General features: G+C 40.9%; 3 protein-coding genes across 4 annotated transcripts in view; 1 reads left to right on the forward strand and 2 right to left on the reverse strand.

The window, feature by feature from the left end:
• The window catches only part of HIGD1C (HIG1 hypoxia inducible domain family member 1C), a 16,586-nt gene extending 13,808 nt beyond the window's left edge, over nt 1–2,778 (reverse strand). For both annotated transcript variants that reach the window (XR_008617704.1, XM_024122895.3), the window contains exon 1: nt 2,575–2,778. Coding sequence is in view for 1 of the 2 variants with exons in the window: in XM_024122895.3 (XP_023978663.1) it covers nt 2,575–2,668 (94 nt within the window). In the remaining variant the exon portion in view is untranslated. The remainder of the gene's footprint in view (nt 1–2,574) is intronic.
• SLC11A2 (solute carrier family 11 member 2) overlaps nt 1–4,064 on the forward strand; it is a 54,124-nt gene extending 50,060 nt beyond the window's left edge. Inside the window, exons 18-19 of the transcript XR_003680360.2 lie at nt 3,417–3,574; nt 4,050–4,064. The gene's annotated coding sequence lies outside the window, so the exon portion shown is untranslated. The remainder of the gene's footprint in view (nt 1–3,416; nt 3,575–4,049) is intronic.
• A 16,903-nt stretch (nt 4,065–20,967) lies between these two features.
• TMT1A (thiol methyltransferase 1A) overlaps nt 20,968–26,654 on the reverse strand; it is a 15,620-nt gene continuing 9,933 nt past the window's right edge. The window contains exon 3 of the mRNA XM_007113847.4: nt 20,968–22,948. Within this exon, the coding sequence (XP_007113909.2) occupies nt 22,712–22,948 (237 nt within the window). The 3' untranslated portion in view covers nt 20,968–22,711. The remainder of the gene's footprint in view (nt 22,949–26,654) is intronic.

The following is a 26,654-nucleotide window of genomic DNA, read 5'->3' on the forward strand; positions in this document are numbered from 1 at the left end:
CACGAACCCGTGTCCCCTGCATCGGCAGGCGGACTCTCAACCACTGTGCCACCAGGGAAGCCCCAGGAGATATTCTTAATAAAACAATAGCTAACAAACTATTCAATAATATATATACAAATTTTATCAGATATTTTTCTAGCAAAAACTTGGCTCTCTTCCCTTATCAAATCAATACTCTGTTCTTACTGAAATTTGTTTTGTTTCTCTTAGAGATTAAAGTCAGCACCTTTACTGTTTTCCATACGATGTCTCTGTAGTTTGAATATAACTGAATTTAGCTGGAAACACTTTTATCTTTCTACTTTAATCACGCTAAATGTCTCTGGAAAAACAATTGAATTTACAACAGGCACAGTGATTAATCTCTGTTCATTACAGTGATCTGTTCAAGTGGCACTGAGTTCTTGAATTGTTTTGCTAGTTAAAAATGCTAAAGAAGATGAATAAATCACTACAAAATTATTTGCCTCCATTTCTTGTTCTATTACAAGCCTTAACCAAATTAAGTGGAACTTTCAAATACAGAATATTACTATAAGTAAAATTTTGATTCTTTTTGATATGTGAATAATGACACTTATAAAGTTGCTAGATTTGTAGTGGCATTTAATGGAAACATGACATACCTATTTAGAGGCTTTTGTGGAATTAATCACAAAGTTATGTACATCTGATTTATATATATATATTTAAAAAAATTTTGTTGAAGTATATTTGATTTACAATGTTGTGTTAATTTCTGCTGTACAGCAAAGTGATTCAGTTATAATATATATATATTCTTTTTCATACTCTTTTCCATTATGGTTTACAACAGGATATTGAGTATAGTTCCCTGTATATACATCTGATTTAAATAAGTTATTTTAATAGTTTCCAGACAAAAAAAGCACAAGGAAAGAGGCATGACTGAAGTATTAAATAATAATGCCTAGGGCAGCTAGAGCATCCGAAAGAGAAAGAAGAGAAAGCTTAGATTTTAAAACATAATATTGGTGCTTAGACTTTGTGGCTTTTTTTTAAAGTCCACATACATATAGTATTTGTTTAAAATGTAAACATATCAAATATGTGTTGGGAAAGGATAAAGAGGCTAAGACTCCAGGTATAATTAGAATAATACTTGTTTAACCTGGAGTTTACTTAATTATCAACCTCAGCATCTGGAACACATCAGGAAGCCAGCAACAAGCCACAGGGCATGAACACCACAAAGTTCACGCTCTCAAGTGTATAGGTAGGCCCAGGCTTTCACTCAGAACTTCTTTACTCTGAATTGACTCATGGTTCTTTTTTTTTTTTTTTTTTTGTGGTACGCGGGCCTCACACTGTCGCGGCCTCTCCCGCCGCGGAGCACAGGCTCCGGACGCGCAGGCCCAGCGGCCACGGCCCACGGGCCCAGCCGCTCCGCGGCACGCGGGATCCTCCCAGACCGGGGCGCGAACCCGGCCCCCCCGCATCGGCAGGCGGACGCGCAACCACTGCGCCACCAGGGAAGCCCCTGACTCATGGTTCTTTTAAGCGTGGGTATCTAGCTTCTGACACCACAGAACATTGGAAGCAGAAGTTTCTGATGGTACCCAACAGTAATGGAAGAAACAGAAAAGTCTATAAACATCGACACAAGAACTTAAAGGTTGGAGTTGATTAGAGAACAAAGAGACATGTAAATCTTCCTCAACTCATGACAGGGTTACACCTTGAAAAACCCATCGTAAGTTGAAAATACTGTAAGTCAAAAATTCATTTAATACACCTCACCTAAAAAAATAAATAAATAAATAAAAATACACCTCACCTATTGAACATCATAGCTTAGCCTAGCCTACTTTAAACGTGCTTGGAATACTTACATTATCCTGTAGTTAGGCAAAATCATCTAACGTAAAGCCTATTTTATAATACAGTGTTGAATATCTCATGTAATTTATTGAATATTGTACTGAAAGTGAAAAAAACCCAGGATGGTTGGGTACAGAGTGGTTGTAAGTGTATTGGTTGTTTACCTTCATGATGGCGAGGCTGACTGGGAGCTGCCACTGCCCAGCATAAGAGAGTATCATACTACATATTGCTAGGCCAGGAAAAGATCAAAATTCAAAGTATGGTTTCTATTGAATGCGAATTGCTTTCTCATCATCTTAAAGTCAAAAAGTCGTAAGTTGAGGACCATCTATATACATCTCAATAGTCTCTAATAGGCTCTGTATAATAATAAACTGATGCTGCTGCTGATGATTCTGAGTCATTACAGAAAAGTTACAGTCCATTCAATCAATCCTATTTAGATTGGCTGGGAACTAGTAATTTTCAATAGACTGCTAATGAAAATGGATTAAACAGAATAAAAAATTGATGCTTCATAATAATAAGAGTGAATATTTACTGAGGATTTGCCATACACTAGAAACTGTGTTGAAAGTGTAACTTATTCATGCATAGAAGGGGTTAGCTCCAATTATCTGAAAACATTCAATTATATAAACTATTTCAATACTCAAAGATACTGGGTAAGGCATTATTGTTTTATTAGAAACAGCTTTACAGTATCCAGTCAAGGCTTGTACTTACCTGCAGGGACAAAGGGGGAATCTCTAGATTTCCTGATCAGTCGGGATAACTGGCCTTCGTCCTCATCTGCTGAGCACTGGTTATCTGAAGACATTTTTCTCTCTATTAACAGTAGGGGATAATCAAAAAGAATCTGTTTCCGTCTCCCAATATACTCTTGATTATGTGTTCTTCTTTTTTTTTTTTTTTTGCCGTACGCGGGCCTCTCACTGTTGTGGCCTCTCCCGTTGCGGAGCACAGGCTCCGGACGCGCAGGCTCAGCGGCCGTGGGTCACGGGCCCAGCCGCTCCGCGGCACGTGGGATCTTCCCGAACCGGGACACGAACCCGCGTCCCCTGCATCGGCAGGCGGACTCTCAACCACCGCGCCACCAGGGAAGCCCGATTATGTGTTCTTCTGTCTTCATTTGCTTGACATGCTTGTCTGCTCAACTGAAATAAACAGTTATCTTTCCTTCACCCTTTGCATTGTGGAGTCCTTTCATTTTGTTTAGGGGTGGAGGAAAGAAAAATATACAAAGAGAGGTAAATGATAATGAGATTGCATGAATACAGAGTAAAAACACAGATCATAAGTGTGTTATTCAGTCTCCTTTCACTGCTTGGCATTTGAAATCATTGGGAACCTCAGAACTTCCGCAAACAGTAAGAACAGAGTTTCTTTCACAAAATATAGTTTTAAAGAATGATGGCAGTGCCAACATAGGCAAAAATACCTCCAGATTTACAGGTGATGGGAGAATGATCACTCCAGTTCTGCAGAATGTGTAGGGCATTATAAAGCACGTATCATGTACCAGATGCTATGCTAGACAATGGAAATAATCTTCCTTGTCTGCACAGGATGAATGAGGAAACTAGCAAGAGCAACTATAATCACGATCAACATGGTCTGGCAGTACCTCAGTTTGTTATCCGTGCAACCCTCTATTTTCAACCCTCAAAATTCAAATATGAAGGCTTCATTCTACCAATCAGCTTTCGTCAGAAAATGTAACCCGGTAAGTGGAAGAAGCACAATACTTTTGGCGTACTCCACCACCTGCAGCCTATCTCCTGGTGTTCGTTGAGCTGGAAGCCGTAGATCAGAACAGGCTTTGTTAGGCCAGGACACATTTACATGCAATTTCCAGCTAATTGATAATGGGAAAGCCCAGAACCCTCCCCTCACCAAGGGGGAGTGGCTGGCTGGTATTGGCCATAGCCCCAGCTGGAAACTCACTGGTAGCAGCACCTGGACCACAAACATGAGGCTTTCCAAGATAACATTCAAGGAAACATTAGGCTTTTGAAGAAGATGCCTTTCCTTCTGCCTTCACAAGGACGCTCCCAACTTCCCTCTGTGGCTTTGAATCCCGCTACCCCCAACTCTTGGGCCCGAAATTGAAGGGAAAGTTAATGCAGGGTTACAACACTGGGTTTGTAGGTGGGAGTGGGAGTTAGCCTTATGAGGCCAAGATTCTTGTGGTCTTTTAGTGCTTTTGCCAGAGGGGCGCCCACTGTGGCCGGGATCCGGGACTGAGACGCCGCGAGCCTGCCCCAGCTCACCTGACCGCCAGACCCTCGCACCTGGCGGTCTCTGTGGAGCCTGGAGCTGCATGCGCGCCCTGCCGGGAAGGACGTGATGTCACTGCGTCCCCGGCCAATCCGAGGGCAGGGCGGGCCGGAGCGGGAAGACGCCGAGCGAGCTGCTGCCCTGCGCCTGCGCGCGGAGGTTGAGGCTACTCAGGCTTTCCGGGCGCGTGGTGGTGGATGACCCCTTCGCTGCTGTTGTGAAGGTGCAGCCTTGGGCCCCTTGAGGCCTCGGAGAAGTTGACTCACCTCTTCCGTCCGACTGCAGCCACAGAGACCTCAGGATGAGGGCAGAGGACCAGGTAGCGTTCATGCTTTTTCCTTGTAACTTTTAAATTTTAAATAATTTTAGGTTTACAGAAAAGTTCCCAGAATAGTACCCCAAAAATGTGTATCTGACACTTAGATACCGCTTTGTTAACGTTGCGCCACATTTGCTTTATCATTTCTCTCTAGATATGATTTCTTCCTTCCTTCCTTCCTTCCTTCCTATGAACCACCTGAGAGAAAGCTGCACCCTGTTAGGCCTACCCCTATATACGTTGTGTGCATTTGGGGAATTCTCTTACATAACCATACTACAATGAGCAAAATCAGGAAATTAACATTGCTATGATACTATAATCTAAAGATTTTATTTATAGTTCACCAGTGGTCCCAATAATCCTTAATAGCAAAAAAAAAATTTTTTTCTGGTCTAGGATCCAATCAAGATTACATATTGCATTTGGTTGTCAAGTCTCTTTAGTGTCCTTTAATCTGGAACATTTCCTTAGTCGGTGTATTACTCAAGGTTCTGCAGAGAAGCAGAACTGATAGGAGATATATATATATATATATATACATACATACATGTATATAGGAGATATATATATATATATATATACATACATACATGTATATATGTATACCTGATCGAAGATATGCATATATACATATATATGAGGAGATTTATTGCAGGAATTGGCTCACGTGGTAATGGGGACAGAGAAGTCCCAGGATCTGCCACCTGCAAGCTGGCAATGGTGTAAGTCCCTGTCCAAGTCCAAAGGCCCGAGAACTAGGAGCACTGATGTCTGAGGGCTGGAGAAGATAAATGTCCCAGCAGCTCAGGCAGAGAGCAAATTCACCCTTACTCTGCCTTTTTGTTTTACTCAGGCCCTCCATGGGTTGGATGGTGCCAATCCGCATCAGTGAGGGTGATCTTTATTCAGCCTATCAATTCAAATGCTAATCTTCTGAAAATACCCTCACAAACCCATCCAGAAAAAATGTTTTACGAGCTTTTTCGGCATCCCTTAGCCCAGCTAAGTTGACGCATAAAATTAACCATCACAGTTGTCTTTTGTCTTTCATGACCTGCTATTTTGCCAATGCAGGCCAGTTATTTTGTAGGATGTCTCTAAATTTAAGTTTTTCTGATGCTTTCTCATCATTAGATTGAGGCTATGCATTTTTGGCAGAATATCACAGAAGTGATGTTGTGTCTTCTTGGCTTGTAATATCAGGAGGCACATAAAGTCAGTTTGTATGGTGGTAGTAACTTTTATTCGATATTCTGCTCATAGATGTCTAACAACTGGATCTCCAGAGGAAAAAACCCCTTGTTTGTAATATTTGCCGATTTCCATGGTATAAATACTCCCACCATGGTCGATTTCAAGCTACTGTCGTATAGTCACTGCACACAAAATTGGGAAGAGATGTGACTCTTCTGAGGTGGTGTGAAGTTGGCTGTAGCACACCACTGCTTTGATCACTTGGTTTAAGGTGGTGTCTGCCTGTTTCTCCACTGCAAAGTTACTGTTTTTTCCCTTTATAATTAATAAGTATTTTGTGAGGAGATACTTTAATATTTTATAAATATGCTGTTATTTATCAGGTTTTTACCCATTAATTTCAGCACACAGTGATGATCCTTGCCTGGATCAATTAATATTATGTTTGCCAAATGGTAATTTCCTAAATCCATCATTCATTTTATATTTTTCAGTTGGTATTCTACTATAAGAAATCGCTTTCCCTCCTTCCCTATTTAATTATTCATTTATTTATATCAGTTTGGACTCATGAATTTCCATTTTATTCAGTAGCTTGTAATTCATACCATAATTAATTTATTTTGATGGCCAAATTGTCCTAGATTTGGCTAGTGGGAGCCCCTGCAAGCTGGCTCTCCTATGTCCTATTGACATGACACTATCATTCTTCAAACACTTCTTTAAATCCTGGTGTAGCAAGTTGTTCCAGGCTGAACGGGTAATTTTTCTCCCCTAGCCCTGAAATCAGCCATTTCTTCAAGGAGTCCTGATTCATTTTAGTGGAGAAAGATACTTAGAAACCAAGTTTTGGGAACTAGAGGTTCTCATTGTTACTGGAGTGTCATTACTTCTAGGTCCTCTTAGCAGAGTTAGGATTTATATCTCTCCATGTTTTTATTCCTATAACCATGAATTCATAGTAATATCTTCAGTTTCAGTCCAGTTCCACAGTGTTCATTCCAGTCTTCCCCTTTTCATATTTGTGATTTCTTTTTCTGACTGTGAGAGACCTGACTCCCACTATCCTCAGTATATTCATCTGCTTTATTCTAGATAAAAAAAGTAGTTTCAGAATTTCCAACCCATACCTCTGTGAAAAACAAACCTATGCAATATTTTTATAGTTCTTTTTGTCAAAGGAATACAGTCAAAATACTGTCTTCAGAAATCACTTGGATTGAAAACATATGTCTACACAAAAACTTGTTCACAAATGTTCATAGCATCTTTATTCACAATAGCCAACAAGTGGAAACAACCCAAACATCCATCATTTGATGAATGGAGAAATAAAATGTGATATATGCATCAATGGAATATGATTGGGCCATAAAAAGAAGTGAGGTACTGATACATGCTACATCATAGATAAACCTCAAAAACATGCTAAATGAAATAAGCCTGTCACAAAAGACCACATATTGTGTGATTCCATTTATGTGAAATGTCCAGAATAGGCAAATCTTTAGAGACAGAAGGTGGTTACCTAGGGCTGCGAGACAGTGGGGGCAGGGAAATAGGGAGTGACTATTAATGGGTACAAAGTCTTTTTAGGGGGTGATGAAAAGTGTTTTAAAAATAGATTGTGATGGTGGTTACACAATTCCGAATATACTGAAAACCACTGAATTGTATGCTGTAGGTAAATGTTATGATATATGAACTATATCTCAAAACTGTTGTTAAAAATAAGTCACTTGGAAAGAAAAGCTACTTGGATTAATTTTTTCCCCCTCCATCAATGTGGTTAGCATTCATTTGAAATACATTTAGGCGTTTTTTTATTTTTCCATTTTAGAGGTCCCCCCATTTTTCATTTTATTTTATGTAAGACATTCTTTTACCTCTTTTATATAAAACATAAACATGATTCCAAAAATCAAAACTATACAAAGGGTATATTAAAAACTGTGTCACTCCTCTCTCCCGTTTATTTGTACTCTCTTCCCACCCACCCACTACAGACAACCAATCTCATTAGTTTCTAGCTTATTTTTCCTAAATTTCTTTTTGCAAAAGTAAACAGATACATATGTATTTTCTTCTATACTCTTCTTTTTTACAGAGAAGGCACCACACTGTAGTTGTAATATATCCCTGAAATCGCACGTTATCACTTTGTATCACCTCTTCAGTCTGCTCTACAGCTGCATAGTACTCCACTGTGCAAACACACCATAGTACTTATTTAAGCACTCATATGTTATGGGCACCCAGCTTGGATACATTACACACAGCACTACAATTAATGACCTCGTGCATCTGTATTTTCATACTGTTGGAAGTGTATGTTCAAGGTAAATTCCTAGAAGTGGAATTGCTGAGTCAAATGGTAAATGCAGGTATAGTTTTGTTAGATATTGCCAAATTCCACAAGAGCTGTATGAGTTTGAATTCCTACCAGCAATATACAGAAGTGTCTGTTTCTCCACAGTCTGCCCAGAAGAATGTGCTGTCAGGCTTTTGAAGTCTTTGCTGATCTCATATGTGAGAAATGATATCTCACAGTAGTTTTAATTAGCATTTCTTGTATTGTGAGTGAAATAGAACATATTTTTCATACGTTTTAGGGCCACTTTTGCATATTTTAAAAATATTTGTTAGGCTTCATAATTTTAAGGTTGTGAAGAGTTTGGGGAGGGTTGGAAGATATCCCCAGACCCATCAAAGGATTCTGAGTCAAGACATCATATGGGAAGGCTCCAGAAATAAAAATTATGGTTTTAGCATGGGGAGATTTGTTAGGGAAAAATATGAACTATGCAAAACAATGCAGCCTAATTTTCTTTTTGAAACCTAGAGTGTACCAACAGCATTTTGTCCCTTTGTATCTCTCATTCAGCTCTTCCCACAACTATTCTGCCATTTCACACTTCTCGCCTTGGGTCCATGTTAGACCAGTTTGTTGCCTCACTGAAGGTCCCATTATCATTTACACATTTGTCTTTTCCTTCTCTTCTAGTCAACTGATGTGGTAGGCAGAGTAATGCCTCCTTTCCTCCACTCTCAGAGATGTCCAGTCCTAATCCCCAGAACTTGTTGACTGTGTTATGTTACATGGCAAGGGGAAATTAAGGTTGCACATGGAATTAAGGTGGCTAACCAGCTGAACTCTAGGTGGGAGATTGTCTTGGATTATTGGGGTAGGGCCAGTGTAATCACAAAGGCCCTTATAAGTGAAAGTGGGAGGCAGGAGAGTCAGGTCAGATTCAGAGAGAGATTTGAAGATGGAGGAAGGGACCCTGTGCCAAGGAATCGGGTGGCCTCTAGAAGCTGGAAAAGGCAAGGAAACAGATTCTCCCTCGGGCCTTCAGAAGAAACAAGCCTACTGACACCTTGATTTTAGCCAAGTGAGACCCATTTTGGGTTAATAAATTTGTGTTGTTATAAACCATTAAATTTGTGGTAACTTGTTACAGAAGCAATAGGAAACCAATATGGCTGACGTGTGCCCAGCATTCCCCTACACAGCCAGTCTGCTCAGAGGAAAGGAAAGGGTGGAGATTTAGAATTGGGGATAATGGCTCAGTTGAACTCCCACAGAGAGAAGTCTGTAGGAATGAAGAGGACTAAAGATGGAATCTTGGGGAAGTAGGAGGCACCAAAGGAGGTTGAGATGGAGCATCCAGAGAGGGTTGAGAAGATTCATGAGAACAAGGTGTGCAAAAGCCACAGAGGAGGAATATGGTACCAAGAAAGAAGACCAGAATCAGATATTACACAGCTCATACAAAAGATGAAGCCTTTATATTTGAAAAGCAGGAAATCAATGGTGACTTTGTGGAGAACAGTTTCAGATGAGGGTAGAAACCCAACTGCAATGGATTTAGGAGTGAGTGGGAAGTGAAAAAATGAATTTGACATTTTAAAGAGATTTGACAGTGAAAGGAGAAAAGGAAGGTAGTAATTTCAAGGGAAAGCAAAGCTAAGTTTTTTTTGTTGTTGTTATTTTGTTTTGTTTTTACTGGAAGAAGGTGTAGTGGATTTTAGGATATTTGAAGACAGGGGAAAGAATTCCTGGAGAGGGGAGAAGTGAAGATGCAGAAGTGGTGTGAGTTGGCAGAAGAAAAACCTGAAAGAGATGAACCAAGAGACCAGGATGGTGATCCAGCAATTCCATTCCTGGGTCTTTATCCTAAGAAAACAAAAACACTAATCTGAAAAGATACATGCACCCTGTAATCATTGCAGCATTACAAGAGCTAGGATACAGAAGCAACCTAAACGCCCATCAATAGATGAGTGGATAAAGAAGATGTGGTGTATATATATATGATGGAATATTACTCAGCCATAAAAAAGAATGAAATTCTGCCATTTACAACAGCATGGATGGACCTAGAGGGTATTCTGCTAAGTGAAATAAGTCAGACAGAAAAAAACAAATACTGTATGATTTCACATATATGTGGAATCTAAAAAACAAAACAAATGAACAAACATAAGAAAACAGAAACAGAGTCACAGATACAGAGACCAATCAGGTGGCCAGAGGGGAGAGGGGAAGGGGGATGAGTGAAAAAGGTGAGGGAAATTAAGAGGTACAAACTTCCAATTACAAAATAAGTGAGTCACAGGGATGAAATATATAGTGCGGGAAATGTAGTCAATAATAATAGAATTTCTTTGTGTGGTGACAGATGGTAACTGGACTTAACATATGATCATTTTATAGTATATAGAAGTATCAAGTCACTGTGTTGTACACCAGGAACTAACATAGTATTGTAGATAAATTATACTTCAAAAACAAACAGACTCGTAGAAAAAGAAATCAGATTTGTGGTTACCAGAGGCAGGGGCTGGGAGGAGGGGGAATTGGATGAAGGCAATCAAAAGGTAGAAACTTCCAGTTATATGATAAGTAAGTGCTAGGGATGTAATGTACAACATGAGTAAAATAATGCTGCCCTATATTATGTATGAAAGCTGTTAAGAGAGTAAATCCTAGGGCTTCCCTGGTGGCACAGTGGTTAAGAATCCGCCTCCCAATGCAGGGGACATGGGTTCGAGCCCTGATCCAGGAAGATCCCACATGCCACAGAACAACTAAGCCCATGCACCACAACTACTGAGCCTGCTCTCTAGAGCCCGTGAGCCACAACTACTGAGCCCTCACACAACAACTACTGAAGCCCGCGTGCCTAGAGCCCATGCTCTGCAACAAGAGAAGCTACCGCAATGAGAAGCCCGTGCACCACAACGAAGAGTAGCCCCTGCTCGCCACAACTAGAGAAAGCCCATGCACAGCAACGAAGACCCGACACAGCCCCAAATAAATAATAATAAATATTTTAAAAATTGTGAAAAAAAGAGAGTAAATCCTGAGAGTTCTCATCATAGGAAAAAAATGTTTTTCTATTTCTTTAATTTTGTATCTATGAGATATTGGATGTTCACTAAACTTATTGTGGTAGTCATTTCATGATATATGTAAGTCAAATTATTATGCTGTACCCCTTAAATTTATACATTGCTGTGTGTCAGTTATATCTCAATAAAACTGGAAGGGAAAAAAAAAAAGAGCCCAGGGCTGGCCTTGCAGAGCCTGGGAGGAGACCTCATCCTCAGGTCAGTAGAGGGGATCTGTGAGGTTCTTAAATTTCTGATCCCACTCAGTGACTTTTTTTCTTTTTCTTTTGTGAAATGAGTTGTGAAGTCTGATGAGAGGAGCAGTATGGAAATGAGTGTGGTGAAGGTTTGTCCTTTGTGGCAGCTGAGGGTAAACTATAAGATTCCTGAGCAGCACTGAAAGTCTAACTCAGATTTTGTAGTTTCTCCTGAGAGCAGCAACAGAGGAAGCAAATGGCTGGGATCAATTGTTCATTTAACAAAGATAAATTGAGTGCTGCAGATAGAAAGATGAGTTAAGACAAGTGCCCTGTCCTCAAGAAGTTTAGAGTCAAGTTGGGGAGATTGATGAGTAAAGCAGCCTCACATGAGAACACATTGAGATGGTGGGAGGAAAAGGCATGGGACCTAAAATCAAACTGGAGAGTTAAGAAAGTTCTTTTTGGAGAAAGTGACTTATGGGATGTTTTAGAGAACTGGTAAATTTTAGATGAAGGTAAAATTCATCTAAATTCATGAGGTAGGGGTGTTCTGGGCAGAGAGTACAGCTTGTGGAAAGGCAGAGGCAAACAGCCAGGCAGCTCAATGTGTAGAATCGGGTGGGAGTGGCTTGTAGAGGATGGAGCTATAGGGCTAGTAGGGCCAGATCATGAGAGCCTTGACGTTCATTTATTTATTTAAAATTTTTTTTATTGGAGTATAGCTGATTTACAATGTTGTGTTAGTTTCAGGTGTACAGCAAAGTGAATCAGGTATACATATATACATACATATATATAATATATATATCCATTCTTTTTCAGATTCTTTTCTCATATAGGTTATTACAGAATATTGAGTAGAGTTACCTGTGATATACAGTAGGTCCTCGTTAGTTATCTATGTTTCTTAAAGATTTATTTTTTAAAATTTATTTATTTATTTTGGCTGTGCCGGCTCTTAGCTGTGGCACGTGGGATCTTCGTTGCAACATGCGGGACCTTTTAGTTGTGGCATGCAAACTCTTAGTTGCAGCATGCATGTGGGATCTAGTTCCCTGACCAGGGATCGAACCTGGGCCCCCTGCATTGGGAGCCCAGAGTCTTACCCACTGGACCACCAGGGAAGTCCCAGTTATCTATTTTATATATCGTAGTGTGTATATGTTAATCCCACTCTCCTAATTTATCACTTCCTCCCACGTTTCCCCTTTGGTAACCATAAGTTTGATTTTGAGATCTGTGAGTCTGTTTCTGTTTTGTAAATAAGTTCATTTGTATCATTTTCGTAAGATTCCACATATAAGTGGTATCATATGTTGTCTTTCTGTGTCTGACCTACTTCACTCAGTATGATAATCTCTGTGTCCATCCATGTTGCTGCAAATAGCATTATTTCATTCTTTTTCATGGCTGGCTAATATTCCATTGTATATATGTACCCCTTCTTCTTTATACATTCATCTGTCAATGGACATTTAGGTTGCGTCCATGTCTTGGCTATTGTAAATAGTGAGCATTGGGGTGTATGTGTCTTTTCGAATTATGGTTTTCTCTGGATATATGCCCAGGAGTGGGATTGCTGGATCATATGGTAGCTCTATATTTAGTTTTTAAAGGAACCTCCATACTGTTCTCCATAATGGTTGTACCAATTTACATTCCCACCAACAGTGTAGGAGGGTTCCCTTTTCTCCAAACCCTCTTCAGCATTTACTGTTTGTAGATTTTTTGATGATGGCCATTCTGACCGGTGTGAGGTGATACCTCATTGTAGTTTTGATTTTCATTTCTCTAATAATTAGTGATGTTGAGCAGCTTTAAAAAAAATATTAATTAATTAGGTTGCACCAGGTCTTAGTTGAGGCAGGTGGGCTCCTTAGTTGTGGCTCATGGGCTCCTTAGTTGCAGCCTGTGGGCTCTTTGGTTGCAGCGGGTGGGCTCGTTAGTTGCGGCTCACGGACTCTTTAGTTTCGGGATGTTGAGCATCTTTTCATGTGCTTTTTGGCCATTTGTCTGTCTTCTTTGGAGAAATGTCTATTTAGATCTTCTGCCCATTTTTTGATTGGATTGTTTGTTTTTGTATTTTGGTGATTAATCGCTTGTTGGTCACTTCGTATGCAAATTTTTTTCCCATTCTGTGGGTGGTCTTTTCATTTTCGTTTTGTTTATGGTTTCCTTTGCTGTGCAAAAGCATTTGTTTATTTTTGTTTTTATTTTCATTACTCTAGGAGGTAGATTAAAAAAGATCTGGCTGCGATTTATGTCAGAGAGTGTTCTGCCTATGTTTTCCTCTAAGAGTGTTATAGTATCGGCCTTACATATAGGTCTTTAACCCATTTTGAATTTTTTTTTTTTTTTTGCGGTACGCGGGCCTCTCACTGTTGTGGCCTCTCCCGCTGCAGAGCACAGGCTCCGGACGCGCAGGCTCAGTGGCCATGGCCCACGGGCCCAGCCGCCCCGCGGCATTTGGGGTCCTCCTGCACTGGGGCACGAACCCGCGTCCCCCGCATCGGCAGGCGGACCTTCAACCACCGTGCCACCAGGGAAGCCCTTGAATTTATTTCTGTGTGTGATGTTAGAGAATGTTCTAATTTCATTCTTTTACATGTAGCTGTCCAGTTTTCCCAGCACCACTTATTGAAGAAATTGTCTTTTCTCCGTTGTGTATTCTTGCCTCCTTTGTCATAGATTAACTAATCTAACCCACAGGTGCATGGGTTTGAACTTTCTATCCTGCTCCTTTGATCTATACTTCTCTTTTTGTTCCAGTACAGTACCTGTACTCAGAAAGCTATGAGATGCTGAGGAAAGAAATCAAAGATGACACAAACAGATGGAAAGATATACCACGTTCTTGGATTGGAAGAATCAGTATTGTCAAAATGACTATATTACCCAAGGCAATCTATAGATTCAGTGCAATCCCTATCAGATTACCAATGGCATTTTTCACAGAACTAGAACAAAAAATTTGTAAATTTGTATGGAAACACAAAAGACCCCAAATAGCCAAAGCAATTTTGAGAAAGAAAAACAGAGCTGGGGGAATCAGGCTCCCTGACTTCAGACTATATACTACAGAGCCTTGCATTTTAAGCTAAGGATTTTGAACTTTAACCTGAAAGCTAGGAGAAGCCATCAAAGGATTTCAGGCAGGAAGTGATTTTTTTTTTTTTTTGCGGTACGCGGGCCTCTCACTGTTGTGGCCTCTCCCGTTGCGGAGCGCAGGCTCAGCGGCCATGGCTCACGGGCCCAGCCGCTCCGCGGCATGTGGGATCTTCCTGGACCGGGGCACGAACCCGTGTCCCCTGCATCGGCAGGCGGACTCTCAACCACTGCGCCACCATGGAAGCCCAGGAAGAGATTTTTTATTTAGCTTCTAGAGGCATCATGGAGGACAGATTGAAGGGGGTGGGGCTGAGGTCACTGAAGTAAGGAGTGATGTGTACAGAAGGAATGGAGGGAGAAAGGAAGGGTTGGTGTCTTACTGGTTGTGAGAGGTAAGAGAGAGAGAAAGCTAGGATGATGTCTTGGTTCCCAGCTTGAGTGACAGTGACAAAAAGTGATTTTTGCTATTCACTGAGATTAAAAAAATACAGAATAAGGAGCAGATTGGGGTAAAGGAGAGCCATGGTCAGATATTGGCAGATTTTTATGGCAGTAGGAACTGGAGGCATGAATGGAGAGTGGTGATGAATTGGTTTACAGTGCAGTCCAGCCTGGTTAGAGAAGGGACTCAATGTTGGTTGGTAGCCCAAGATAGATGAGACTCATTCGAGGTCTCCAAGTTGAAGAACAGCTGTAGTGGGAGAGGTGAAAGTCTGGAAGGCTGCGTTTCAAGAAAGAGACTTCAGAGTTTAAAGTTTTCTACGTGGTGCTTTGGAGGTGATGACAATATGCTTAGACAGGTGTTTGGCATGTCTGTTTCCCTCCAGAAATGGTGTGTTTATTTGTAGGAGCATTTTTTCCCAGGAGTGGATCTGTATCTTTCATCAGACTCTCAAGGAATCTCTTAGGACCCCATAAAAATTAAGAATTGGGATTAGTTAGCACCATGTTAACCTAATTCTCACATTTCAGACATACCTGTCATGCAGGTGCTGTGTGAGCAGGAGGCAAATATTTCTTTATAAACTTTTACTCAGAAGGGCCCTACAGAACATGAAGGGAAGAAAATAAAAGCACAATGGCAAAAATGTAGGCTGACAGGTTAACAATTTATTAATATTGTTCATTTTCTCCAGTGTTTCCTCCCACTTTTATTAATAATATTTGGACAGATGAGGTTGTATGCATTGGCAAGCAATTTGGTATATGGCATCATTTATATTTATAAATAAATGTGTATTTATCTTACTGTTTCAGCCTTTGCTTTTTTTTTTTTTTGGCCGTGCTGCATGGCTTGTGGGTGGAATCTTAGTTCCCCGACCAGGGATCAAACCCACGCCCCCTGTAGTGGAAGCGTGGAATCTTAACCACTGGACTGCCAGGGAAGTCCAGCCTTTGATTTAAAAAAAAAAAAAAAAAAAAAAAAGTTTTTAGATTTCTTTGTCCCTAAGCTTTGGTGGACAATAAAATGGAAAAAAAGCTCTTCCTCTGGGATCAGAGTTAATAATCTGTTCCTATAACCTGAGAGGTGACATAGAATTTGAACGGAGTGCTACTTCTTTTATAGTCTTAATACTACCTGCTTAGCTTGACAGGTAAAATGGGAGCCAAGATTAGAGGTACTTAGAAAATCACGTCTGTATCCATAACATTCCCTGTAGAAGTTATTTGCAGTAGCTGAAGCAAGTGCATCTCATCTCATTGCAGGTGCCAATTTTTTATTGTCAGGTACAAAAATGAGAGCTTTGCCAAGTTATTTTTTTATGGAAGGTTTCTTTTTAAAAATGCTGAATCTTCAGCAAACATCATAGTGTATAATAATCCGGTCGATTGGAATTCCAGGATGACATTTATAGAAGTAAAATATCTTTTCTGATAGGAAAATATACTTTATTCCTCTTGCAAATGCTTAAGGAGGCAGGGCCTTGACCAGAGTGAGGGGCCGTGTGGAGCAGTTTCAGTGCTTTTACTAACCATGTTACATCGCATTTCATCCTCACAAAAATCCTAGGAGATGTGGGTACTGTTGTCCTCTTATACTAAGTGAATAAAATATTAGTAAGATGCAATGATGAGGTTTGGATTCACACATTCTGACTTGAAACCCCATGCTTTTTCCACTGGACCACAAAGCTGGGAAAAGCGTTGAGGTGTCAGTTGACAGATGGCCTTAAATGCTAAATTGAGCAGCTTAAATTCAGTCTTATGCTGAATGGGAATCGTCAAATTAAACTATTCTGGAAATTATGAGCTCATGCTCAAGAAGGGGTGATGAAGGCGTGGAGGCATAGAGACCAGTTTGAAGCATTTTCTGGTACGAGAGATTATGACTTGGGTGAGATATTGCTGTATGCCTAGGAAGCCACTTCTCTGTACCCCAGGAAAGTTGTTTGCTGAGCTTCTATTTTTCCATGGGGTGTATTGGGTGAAGGAGGGCAAAGAAGGTTAAGTCGGTTATAAAGGAGTGTTTTTCTACTACTGTATCCAGATGTAGTATCTCCTTCTCACCTTAGAGCTACTTCCCTGTCATACCCTTGAATCAGGCGACGCCTGGCAAGTTCCGACATAAATGGTTTATCACTTCAGCCATCCCCACTCAATTTATACATATGGTCATTCAGGCATTAGTTCTCATGCTAAGATGGTGGCTGTGGAAATGCAGTAGAAGGGACCAGTTGAGAGGTATGTAGAAGAGGCAGGACCTGACAGTGAATCCATTGGCAAATACTTTCTGAGCACCTGCTGTGTAGTACACACTATATTTGGCATGTAGAAGAAAGGAAGAAGAGATTGGTGGATATTAGTGAGTGCTAAGTGATTTCTCAAAGAAGAAGCTTCTTGAAACAGCCAGAGAATGCTTTCTAGAAGCATCACTTTACCTGGTCCTTGGGAAATAATCATAGATATTGAGGAGGTTGGAAAGTGTTGCTTATTTAGGGAAGCAGAGAGTGAATTCTTTTTTGATGTGTTAAAAACGAAGTATCAAAGGCATGGCAAGTGTGAGGTTTAGTAATCTTCTTCACGTAGGTGGTGGTTCACAGCCTCCTAAGAGTGTAAGAAACTCTTAAGGGACTGTGACTGTATACAGACTGAATGAGTCTTAGGGGATCATTCAAGAGAAATGGTGGAGGAAGAAGGAAACAGTTACAGAGACTAGGATTCAGAAGACCTTGAGACGCAGGGCAGCACCGTGAGGAGCTCTGGGCTTTGGAGTCAGGTGAGCTACGTGGGAATACCAGGGTGGCCACTCACTATGTGGCCTTGGGCAAGTAACGGAACATCCGCTGATCTGGTCTGCTTTCTCCTTTGTCAGATGCAGATAATTATACCTGCCTGGTAAAGTTATGAGCACTATGTAAAATAATTGTGTAAACTTCCTAGTATAAAGATGGCATGTAATAAATGGAAATTTTTATTATTAGCTGTTAGACTCATGGAAAAAAAGGATCATTCCAAGGAGAAAGTTGACATCAGAGTCAGATACATTTTAAAGATTGAGAAGGATGCAGCCTGGGTTGCACTATTGGATGTGAGAGATATTTACCTTTAAGAATGGTGAATTCTAAATGTTGATTTTCCTTGTTCCCATGTAATTCTCTGCAGGTTTCCAAATAGTTTCCTTTAGAAACAAATAATGCCTTACTTGATCTGTGTATTACTATTTTTTCTTAACTGAACTAGAAATTGGGAACATTGGCCACTCTATGTTCATTTCCTGTGTCCTCAGTTAACATAACTTCTGCCCCCAGTTCTCTGGTGATTCCATGGTTCAGGGAATTCTGGTTATTCTTTAATATAGCCTGAATGCTTTTGGTTTTAAATTTTGAGGTATTTAAAGTGAAGCTTATTGAATAGTTTTATTTTTTGCTTTTGTTGACATTAGTCTGCTAAGATTCATTACACCCTCAATTGCCTTAACAGATAAATAAGAATTGAATTTCACTTATGTTAAGCTCTGTGTTTTCTAAAGCAATACCAAAGAGAAAGGCTTAGGTTAGGTAAAGAGTACAAAAGGAACTATTATGTAATGTTTGCTTCACTTTCTGTTCAAGTGTGAAATAGGTAGGAATTCAGGAGAAGCAATTAGAATATCAGAACAGTTAGGAACAGAATATAATAAATATATATTATATAAATATAATAAAATTTAACTTTTTTTTTGTTGTCGTTGTTAGCCATTAGAATAAGTGTTGAGCTCATGGACCCAGGGCCTTAACAAAATTAGGAACAAGCTGATGGAATAGTAGCCATCCCAAAATCTGCCCTTCAGGCTCTGGTGCCCAGCCCCGCCTACTTCCTTTCAGTTCCTTGAACATACTGTGTTTCTTCTTTTTATTTGTCTGTGGCACAAGCTGTTCCATTAGGCTGAAATACTCTTTATTCATCCTATGGAATTCAGTTCAGACGTCACTTCCTCAAGGAAGCCTCTGATCCTCCCCCCAGGAGGGTCAGATTCCATTCTCCTGTACCCTGCACTTCTCCCTCATAGAGAGCACTGATCACAACTGTATGCTCCACCAGGGCAGGGAACAAGTCTAGCTTATTCAGGGCTCTAAGCCAATCACTAAGAGCAGAGTACACAATAGGCACTCAGTAAATATTTGTCGAATGAAGTTCAGCATTTATTAAGCACCAGGTACCTCACTTCGTTAACTCCTCACAGTAACCCTTTTAGGTATTCTTATTCCCATTAACAGATGAGGAAAGTGACACTAGAAAAGTAACATGCCCCAGGTCACATAGTCAACGAATGGCACAGCCAGAACTTGACCCACGTCACTTTGATGCCAAAGCCAGTGTCCTTTTTTCTTCTATTTCTCTCACTGCGTGCTATTATCCCACTGAAAAGCCAGTGTTCTAAGCATGGCACTACGTGATGTACCACAGACAAGCCGGCAGAGGGTCTGATCAGAATGTAGCTTTGTACTTACAATGCACATTCGTAGTGTGCCTTCGTACTTTCCCCAGTCACAGGCTCTGCTTTCATTTGGAGGATACACAACTCTCCTTGTCTCAGTCCACATGGTCAGGGTGAGCTCAGCCCTAGGGATGAAGCACTGTGCCAATAAGCATGACCCATCCCATTGAAATATGATGATTGATTCAGGGGTGGGCTTGTGACCTAATATTGTCAATAAGAGCCAATTGAGACTCAATCTAGAACTTTGGTTGGAGTCTTTGCAAAAGTGGACTTGATCTTTCCAACTGGCCATGGGCCCTGGAAGCATGAAGATTGGCATTACTTCAGAGACTCACCACCTGAAACAGAGAGGAGGGCAGATGTGACCCTAGACACTGTCTGGCCCCTGATAACATTATCTGAGCCTTGCTCAAGCTGTGCCTGAGATTTTCTGCCCATATACTTTTCACTAATTTGAGTCAGTGGAGTCCTTTTTCTGCATAAGCCTTTTTGGATTGGGAGTTCTGTCATCTGCAGTCAAGGGAATCTAACCAACACAGGACCTAAAAGACACTGGACATGTTTTGACTCTTTTCTGTTTCCATTTTGCACAGGCTTAAGTCACTTCCTTAGGCTCTTTGAATGATCATAAATGTGTGTTTTCTGGGCCTGGGGAAGAAAGCAGTGAGAAGGTAGTACGGCAGCAATGCTTGTCAAAACAGGTGTTGTGTTTTTAGGAATCGTGGCTCTAGGACTTGCTCAGTAACTTGTGGAATGTAAGAAATTTCACTTATTTTTCTGCACCTATAAAGAGCGAGGATAATATTTGCTACACTGGGGCTTCCCTGGTGGTCCAGTGGCTAAGACTCCATGCTCCCAATGCAGGGTGCCCAGGCTTGATCCCTGGTCAGGGAACTAGATCCTGCATGCGTCAACTAAGATCCCACATGCCGAAACTAAGACCCGGGGCAGCCAAATAAATAAATACTAAAAAAAAAAAATTTGCTACCCTATTTAAACAAGAAGGAGTTGATAAGAATGTGCCTAGTACTTTGTACTTTGGTATGACTCACCTTCCAATGTGGCAGTAACACTTCACCATGTCACCTGTGGCTTTTCATATTTCTCAATCCCTAGACTGACCTAACCAGTAGTGAGGTGGGTAAATAAGGAGGCTCCTACTTTTGGGAGACCATAGAGGGAGGATATTCATGTTCCATAGCTCAGGAGGCCATAGATGCATGTCCTAACCTCACTGTAACATTAACTGTTTTCATGCTCAAGAGAGAATAAAGCTTTCTTTCTGCTCTATGGATTTCACAAATGCTGCGGAGCAACTAAGCCCATGCACCACAACTACTGAGCCCTCGTGCCGCAACTACTGGGCCCTCACGCCGCAACTATTGACGTCCACGCACCTAGAGCCTATGCTCCGCAACAAGAGAAGCCACCACAATGAGAAGCCTGCGCACTGCAATGAAGAGTAGCCCCTGCTTGCTGCAACTCGAGAAAGCCCACGCGCAGCAACGAAGGCCCAACGCAGCCAAATAATAAATAAATAAATAAATAAAATCTGCTAGCTGTGTTTAGAGTTACCTGGCTATAGAAGGAAAAATCTGTATGTTCAAATAGCTTAATTTTCCACAGTGAAGGACCTCCCAGAGACACTAAGAAAAATGAAAGCAAGCCAGCAAAGATATAAACCATTAATTTTATTTCCATTCCTAAAATGTATGTGAATTTATTGATTGATTTGATATTTAAAGTAGTCTTTTTGCAAAATCATCTCAGAAAATATTCTAAATTTATTAAAATTCATACAAACTATTGCTGAAAATTCTAAGCCCTCTTATTGACCAACTTGTTTTCAAAGCACTTGTGATGATTTTCCAAGGTTTCCATGGTTACAGGGAACAAAGAAATCATCTTGAGACCAGAGTGGAAATTTGATCAGAATAATCTGAACAGTATTTTTCTACCTCTTTACAGACTCACAGCTTGCCTATTTTGAGGCGGCTCTTACAAAGCGTTATCTAATTATTCAAGGTTTCTCTAATTACAGTGGGCCTTTTCTTTGCCTGCAATTTACTACATTCAGCAAAGTATACATTAGATAATAAGGAAAATGAACCCAAGAACTCTAACTGCTTCATATAGTTTTATGGATATACTGAAGTGTCAAGTACAGTCTTCATCTTAAGAATTGAAGACTGGAATGCAAGGAAACAAACTCTGCTGGAATACCAGAATAAAAAACATAACAAAGCTGAGCAGAACTAGGTGTGGCATCCTGGTACATTAATTTTGAAAGCCAGCCCAATGATACTAAGGACAAAAAATAGATTCAGATTTCTTTTAAAAAAAATCTGTGCTGTTTAGGTTTGGAGTTTTCAACTAGTTAGTATTTCTTTATTTAGTTTGTGAATTATTAAGATTTTTTTGGAACTTCCCTGGTGACGCAGTGGTTAAGAATCTGCCTGCCAATGCAGGGGATACGGATTCGAGCCCTGGTCTGGGAAGATCCCACATGCCGCAGAGCAACTAAGCCCTTGCACCACAACTACTGAGCCTGTGCTCTAGAGCCTGTGAGCCACAACTACTGAAGCCCGTGCACCTAGAGCTTGTGCTCCGCAACAAGAGAAGCCACCACAATGAGAAGCCCGCGTGCTGCAACTAGAGAAAACCCACGCATAGCAATGAAGACCCAACGCAGCCAAAGATAAATAAATAAATGAATTAATTAAAAAAAAAAAAGATCTTTTCACGTCTCCCTCTTCAAAGTCTTCTTTTGAGTGATTTAACTGCTAATTAGCATCAACCTATCAAAGAGAGGGTAAAATTAAAATCTGTTGGGTAATAATTTAAATAAGACAGAAAAAATTTGATGTTACTGAATAAAGTAAGGTTTGAGGATAATGGTGGACTTCAATTATGAAAGCCCATTGTTTCCTTTAAGGGAGAGTTCGAAGCTGTTTTGTTTTGTTTTTTGTTTTTGATTCTTTGGGAGATAATAGAAAATAGCTAAATAGGTTATGACATAAACTTTTGGTGATGAAATTCAAATTTACCTAAAAAAGGGGGTTCCCTTCTCCCAATTAGTTTTTTTTGTGTGTGTGTGTGGTTGTGTTGCGTCTTCATTGCTGTGTGCGGGCCCTCTCTAGCTGTGGCGAGCAGGGGCTACTCTTTGCTGTGGAGCATGGGCTCTAGGTACGTGGGCCTCAGCAGTTGTATCACGTGGCCTCAGTAGTTGTGGCTCGTGGGCTCCAGAGCACAGGCTCAACAGCTGTGGCACATGGGCTTAGTTGCCCCACGGCATGCGGGATCCTCCGGACCAGGGATCGAACCTGTGTTCCCCACATTGGCAGGCAGACTCTCAACCATTGCACCATGAGGGAAGTGACCCAATTAGTATTTTAAGAGTAAAACCAAAACCTTAAATTATTTGAGCTCTTCAGGTCTCAACTCCTATTTCACAGCATATCCGTAGATGTGAGGGCGCAGGAGCTCCCAGGACAGGGGGGCCTGTAAGTGCTGCAGCTTCAGCTTGGAGAAGCGCGCCCACTCCAGGGCCTTCCAGCTCTCTCTGGTCAGGTTGCACCCATCAAACAGAAGGTACCAGACAGGATTCAGGACCTGTTGCCAGAAGTAATTCCAGGTTGAAGGATTAGCTGCTACATGCTCCATGAAATAAAAAGCTCCTCCCTGAGAAAGAAAAGAAAAGAAAAGAAAAAAACACATCAAGGATTTTAGTTTGGGGAAAAAAATTTATAAGATGATTTTTTTAAAAAAATTTATTTATTTATTTATTTTTGGCTGCATTGGGTCTTCGTTGCTGTGCGTGGGCTTCCTCCAGTTGCGGCAAGTGGGGGCTACTCTTCGTTGTGGTGCACAGGCTTCTCATTGCAGTGGCTTCTCTTGTTGCGGAGCATGGGCTCTAGGCGCGCGGGCTTCAATAGTTGTGGCTCGCGGGCTTTAGAGCGCAGGCTCAGTAGTGGTGGGGCACGGGCTTACTTGCTCCGAGGCATGTGGGATCTTCCCGGACCAGGGCTCAAACCCGTGTCCCCTGCATTGGCAGGCGGATATTTAACCACTGGACCACCAGGGAAATCCTATAAGATGATTAAATGTCAGATTTCAATGGCCCCAAAGGGCCAACTTCATGAGAAGACATGGAGAAATTCAAACTTACTACGATACTATTCTGGTTAATAGTGTCATCTTCTGTCAGATTTTATACAGAGTTGCCAATCTATATTTTCTGTTGATAAAGGTAATACATAATAATAGTTAGAATTTAAAGCAGTTACTGCATGCAAGATCCTGTCTGTAAGGCCTATCACATGTTAACTCAATCCTCACAATACACTTATTTGGTAAGTATTATTATTATCATTCCTATGTTCTACAGATGAGGAAACAGGGTCACATAGAAAATAAACAACTTGCCCAAGGCCATACAGCTTACAAATGTCAGAATCAGGTTTTTACCTTGGGTGGTCTGGCTCCAGAGGCTGGCAATAATGTCTCACCAATATTATTTTAGAAAATTCAGAAAATACAGAAAAGTTTAAAAAGAAAAACAGTCAACCATTTTTCATCACCTCAAGACAACTACTGTTAAGATTTCGTGGAAGATGGTGGAGTAGAAGGACATGCGCTCATTTCTTCTCGTGAGAGCACTGGAATCACAACCAACTGCTGAACAATCATCAACAGGAAGGCACTGGAATGCACCAAAAAAGATACCCCACATCCAAAGACAAAGGAGAAGCTGCAGTGAGATGGTAGGAGGGGTGCAATCACAATAAAATCAAATCCTATAACCGCCGGGTGGGTGACTCACAAACTGGAGAACAGTTATACCACAGAAGTCCACCCACTGGAGTAAAGGTTCTGAGCCCCACGTCAGGCTTCCCAGCCTAGGGTGTCCGGCAACAGGAGGAGAAATTTCCAGAGAATCAGACTTTGAAGGCTAGTGGGATTTGATTGCAGAACTTTGACAGAACTGGGGGAAACAGACTCCACTCTTGGAGGGCACACACAAAGTAGTGTGCACATCAGGACTCAGGGGGAAGGAGCAGTGACCCCATAGGAGACTGAACCAGACCTACCTGCTAGTGTTGGAGGGTCTCCTGCAGAGGCGGGGGGTGGCTGTGGCTCACCATGGGGACAAGGACACTCGCAGCAGAAGTTCTGGGAAGTACTACTTGGCATGAGCCCTCCCGCAGTCTGCCATTAGCCCCACCAAAGAGCCTGTAGCCTCCAGTGCTGGGTTGCCTTGGGCCAAACAACCAACAGGGAGGGAACTCAGCCCCATCCATCAGCAGACAAGCGGATTAAAGTTTTACTGAGCTCTGCCAACCAGAGCGACAACCAGCTCTACCCACCACCAGTCCCTCCCGTCAGGAAGCTTGCACAAGCCTCTTAGATAGCCTCATCCACCAGAGGGCAGACAGCAGAAGCAAGAAGAACTACAATCCTGCAGCCTGTGGAACAAAAACCACATTCACAGAAAGACAGACAAAATGAAAAGGCATAGGACTATGCACCAGATGAAGGAACAAGATAAAACCCCAGAAAAACAACTAAATGAAGTGGACATAGGTAACCTTCCAGAAAAAGAATTCGGATAGTGAAGACGACCCAGGACCTCGGAAAAAGAATGGAGGCAAAGATTGAGAAGATGCAAGAAATGTTTAACAAAGACCTAGAAGAATTAAAGAACAAACACCTAGAAGAATTAAAGACAAACAAACAGACACGAACAATACAATAACTGAAATGGAAAATACACTAGAGGAATCAATAGCAGAATAACTGAGGGAGAAGAACGGATAAGTGACATGGAAGACAGAATGGTGGAATTCACTGCCACAGAACAGATTAAAGAAAAAAGAATGAAAAGAAATGAAGACAGCTGAAGAGACTTCTGGGACAACATTAAACGCACCAACATTCGCATTACAGGGATCCCAGAGGGAGAAGAGAGAGAGAAAGGACCCGAGAAAATATTTGAAGAGATTATAGTCGAAAACTTCCCTAACATGGGAAAAGAAACAGCAGCCAAAGTACAGGAAGTGCAGAGAGCCCCAGGCAGGATAAACCCAAGGAGAAACACGCCAAGACACATAGTAATAAAATTGACAAGAATTAAAGACAAAGAAAAATCGTTAAAAGCAACAAGGGAAAAACAACGAATAACATACAAGGGAACTCCCATAAGGTTAACGGCTGATTTCTCAAAAACTCTACAAGCCAGAAGGGAGTGGCATGGTATACTTAAAGTGATGAAAGGGAAGAACCTACAACCAAGATTACTCTACCCAGCAAGGATCCCATTTGGATTTGATGGAGAAATCAAAAGCTTTACAGGCAAGCAAAAGCTAAGAGAATTCAGCACCACCAAACCAGCTCTACAACAAATGCTAAAGGAATTTCTCTACATGGGAAACACAAGAGAAGAAAAGGACCTACAAAAGCAAACCCAAAACAATTAAGAAAATGGTAATAGGAACATACATATCGATAATTACCTTAAATGTGAATGGATTAAATGCTCCAACCAAAAGACACAGGCTTGCTGAATGGATACAAAAACAAGACCCATATATATGCTGTCTACAAGAGACCCACTTCAGGACACATACAGACTGAAAGTGAGGGGATGGAGAAATAATATTCCATGTAAAAGGAAATCAAAAGAAAGCTGGAATAGCAATACTCATATCAGATAAAATAGACTTTAAGATAAAGACTGTTACAAGAGGTAAGGAAGGACACTCCATAATGATCAAGGGATCAATCCAAGAAGAAGATACAACAATTATAAATATATATGCACCCAACATAGGAGCACCTCAATACATAAGGCAAATGCTAACAGCTATAAAAGAGGAAATCGACAGGAAAACACAATAATAGTGGGGGCCTTTAACACCTCACTTACACCAATGGACAGATCATCCAGACAGAAAATTAGCAAGGAAGCACAAGCTTTAATTGACAATAGACCAGATAGATTAAATTGGTATTTATAGGACATTCCATCCAAAAACAGCAGATTACACTTTCTTCTCAGTGCACACGGAACATTCTCCAGGATAGCTCACATCTTGGGTCACACATCAAGCCTTGATAAATTTAAGAAAACTGAAATCATATCAAGCATCTTTTCCAACCACAACACTATGAGATTAGAAATAAATTACAGGGAAAAAAACGTAAAAAACACAAACACATGGAGACTAAACAATACATTACTAAATAACCAAGAGATCACTGAAGAAATCAAAGAAGAAACCAAAAAATACCCAGAGAAAAATGACAATGAAAACACGATGATCCCAAACCTATGGGATGCAGCAAAAGCAGTTCTAAGAGGGAAGTTTATAGCAATACAATCCTACCT

This window comes from Physeter macrocephalus, chromosome 6 (assembly GCF_002837175.3).
Source record: "Physeter macrocephalus isolate SW-GA chromosome 6, ASM283717v5, whole genome shotgun sequence".
Classification (NCBI taxonomy): domain Eukaryota; kingdom Metazoa; phylum Chordata; class Mammalia; order Artiodactyla; family Physeteridae; genus Physeter; species Physeter macrocephalus.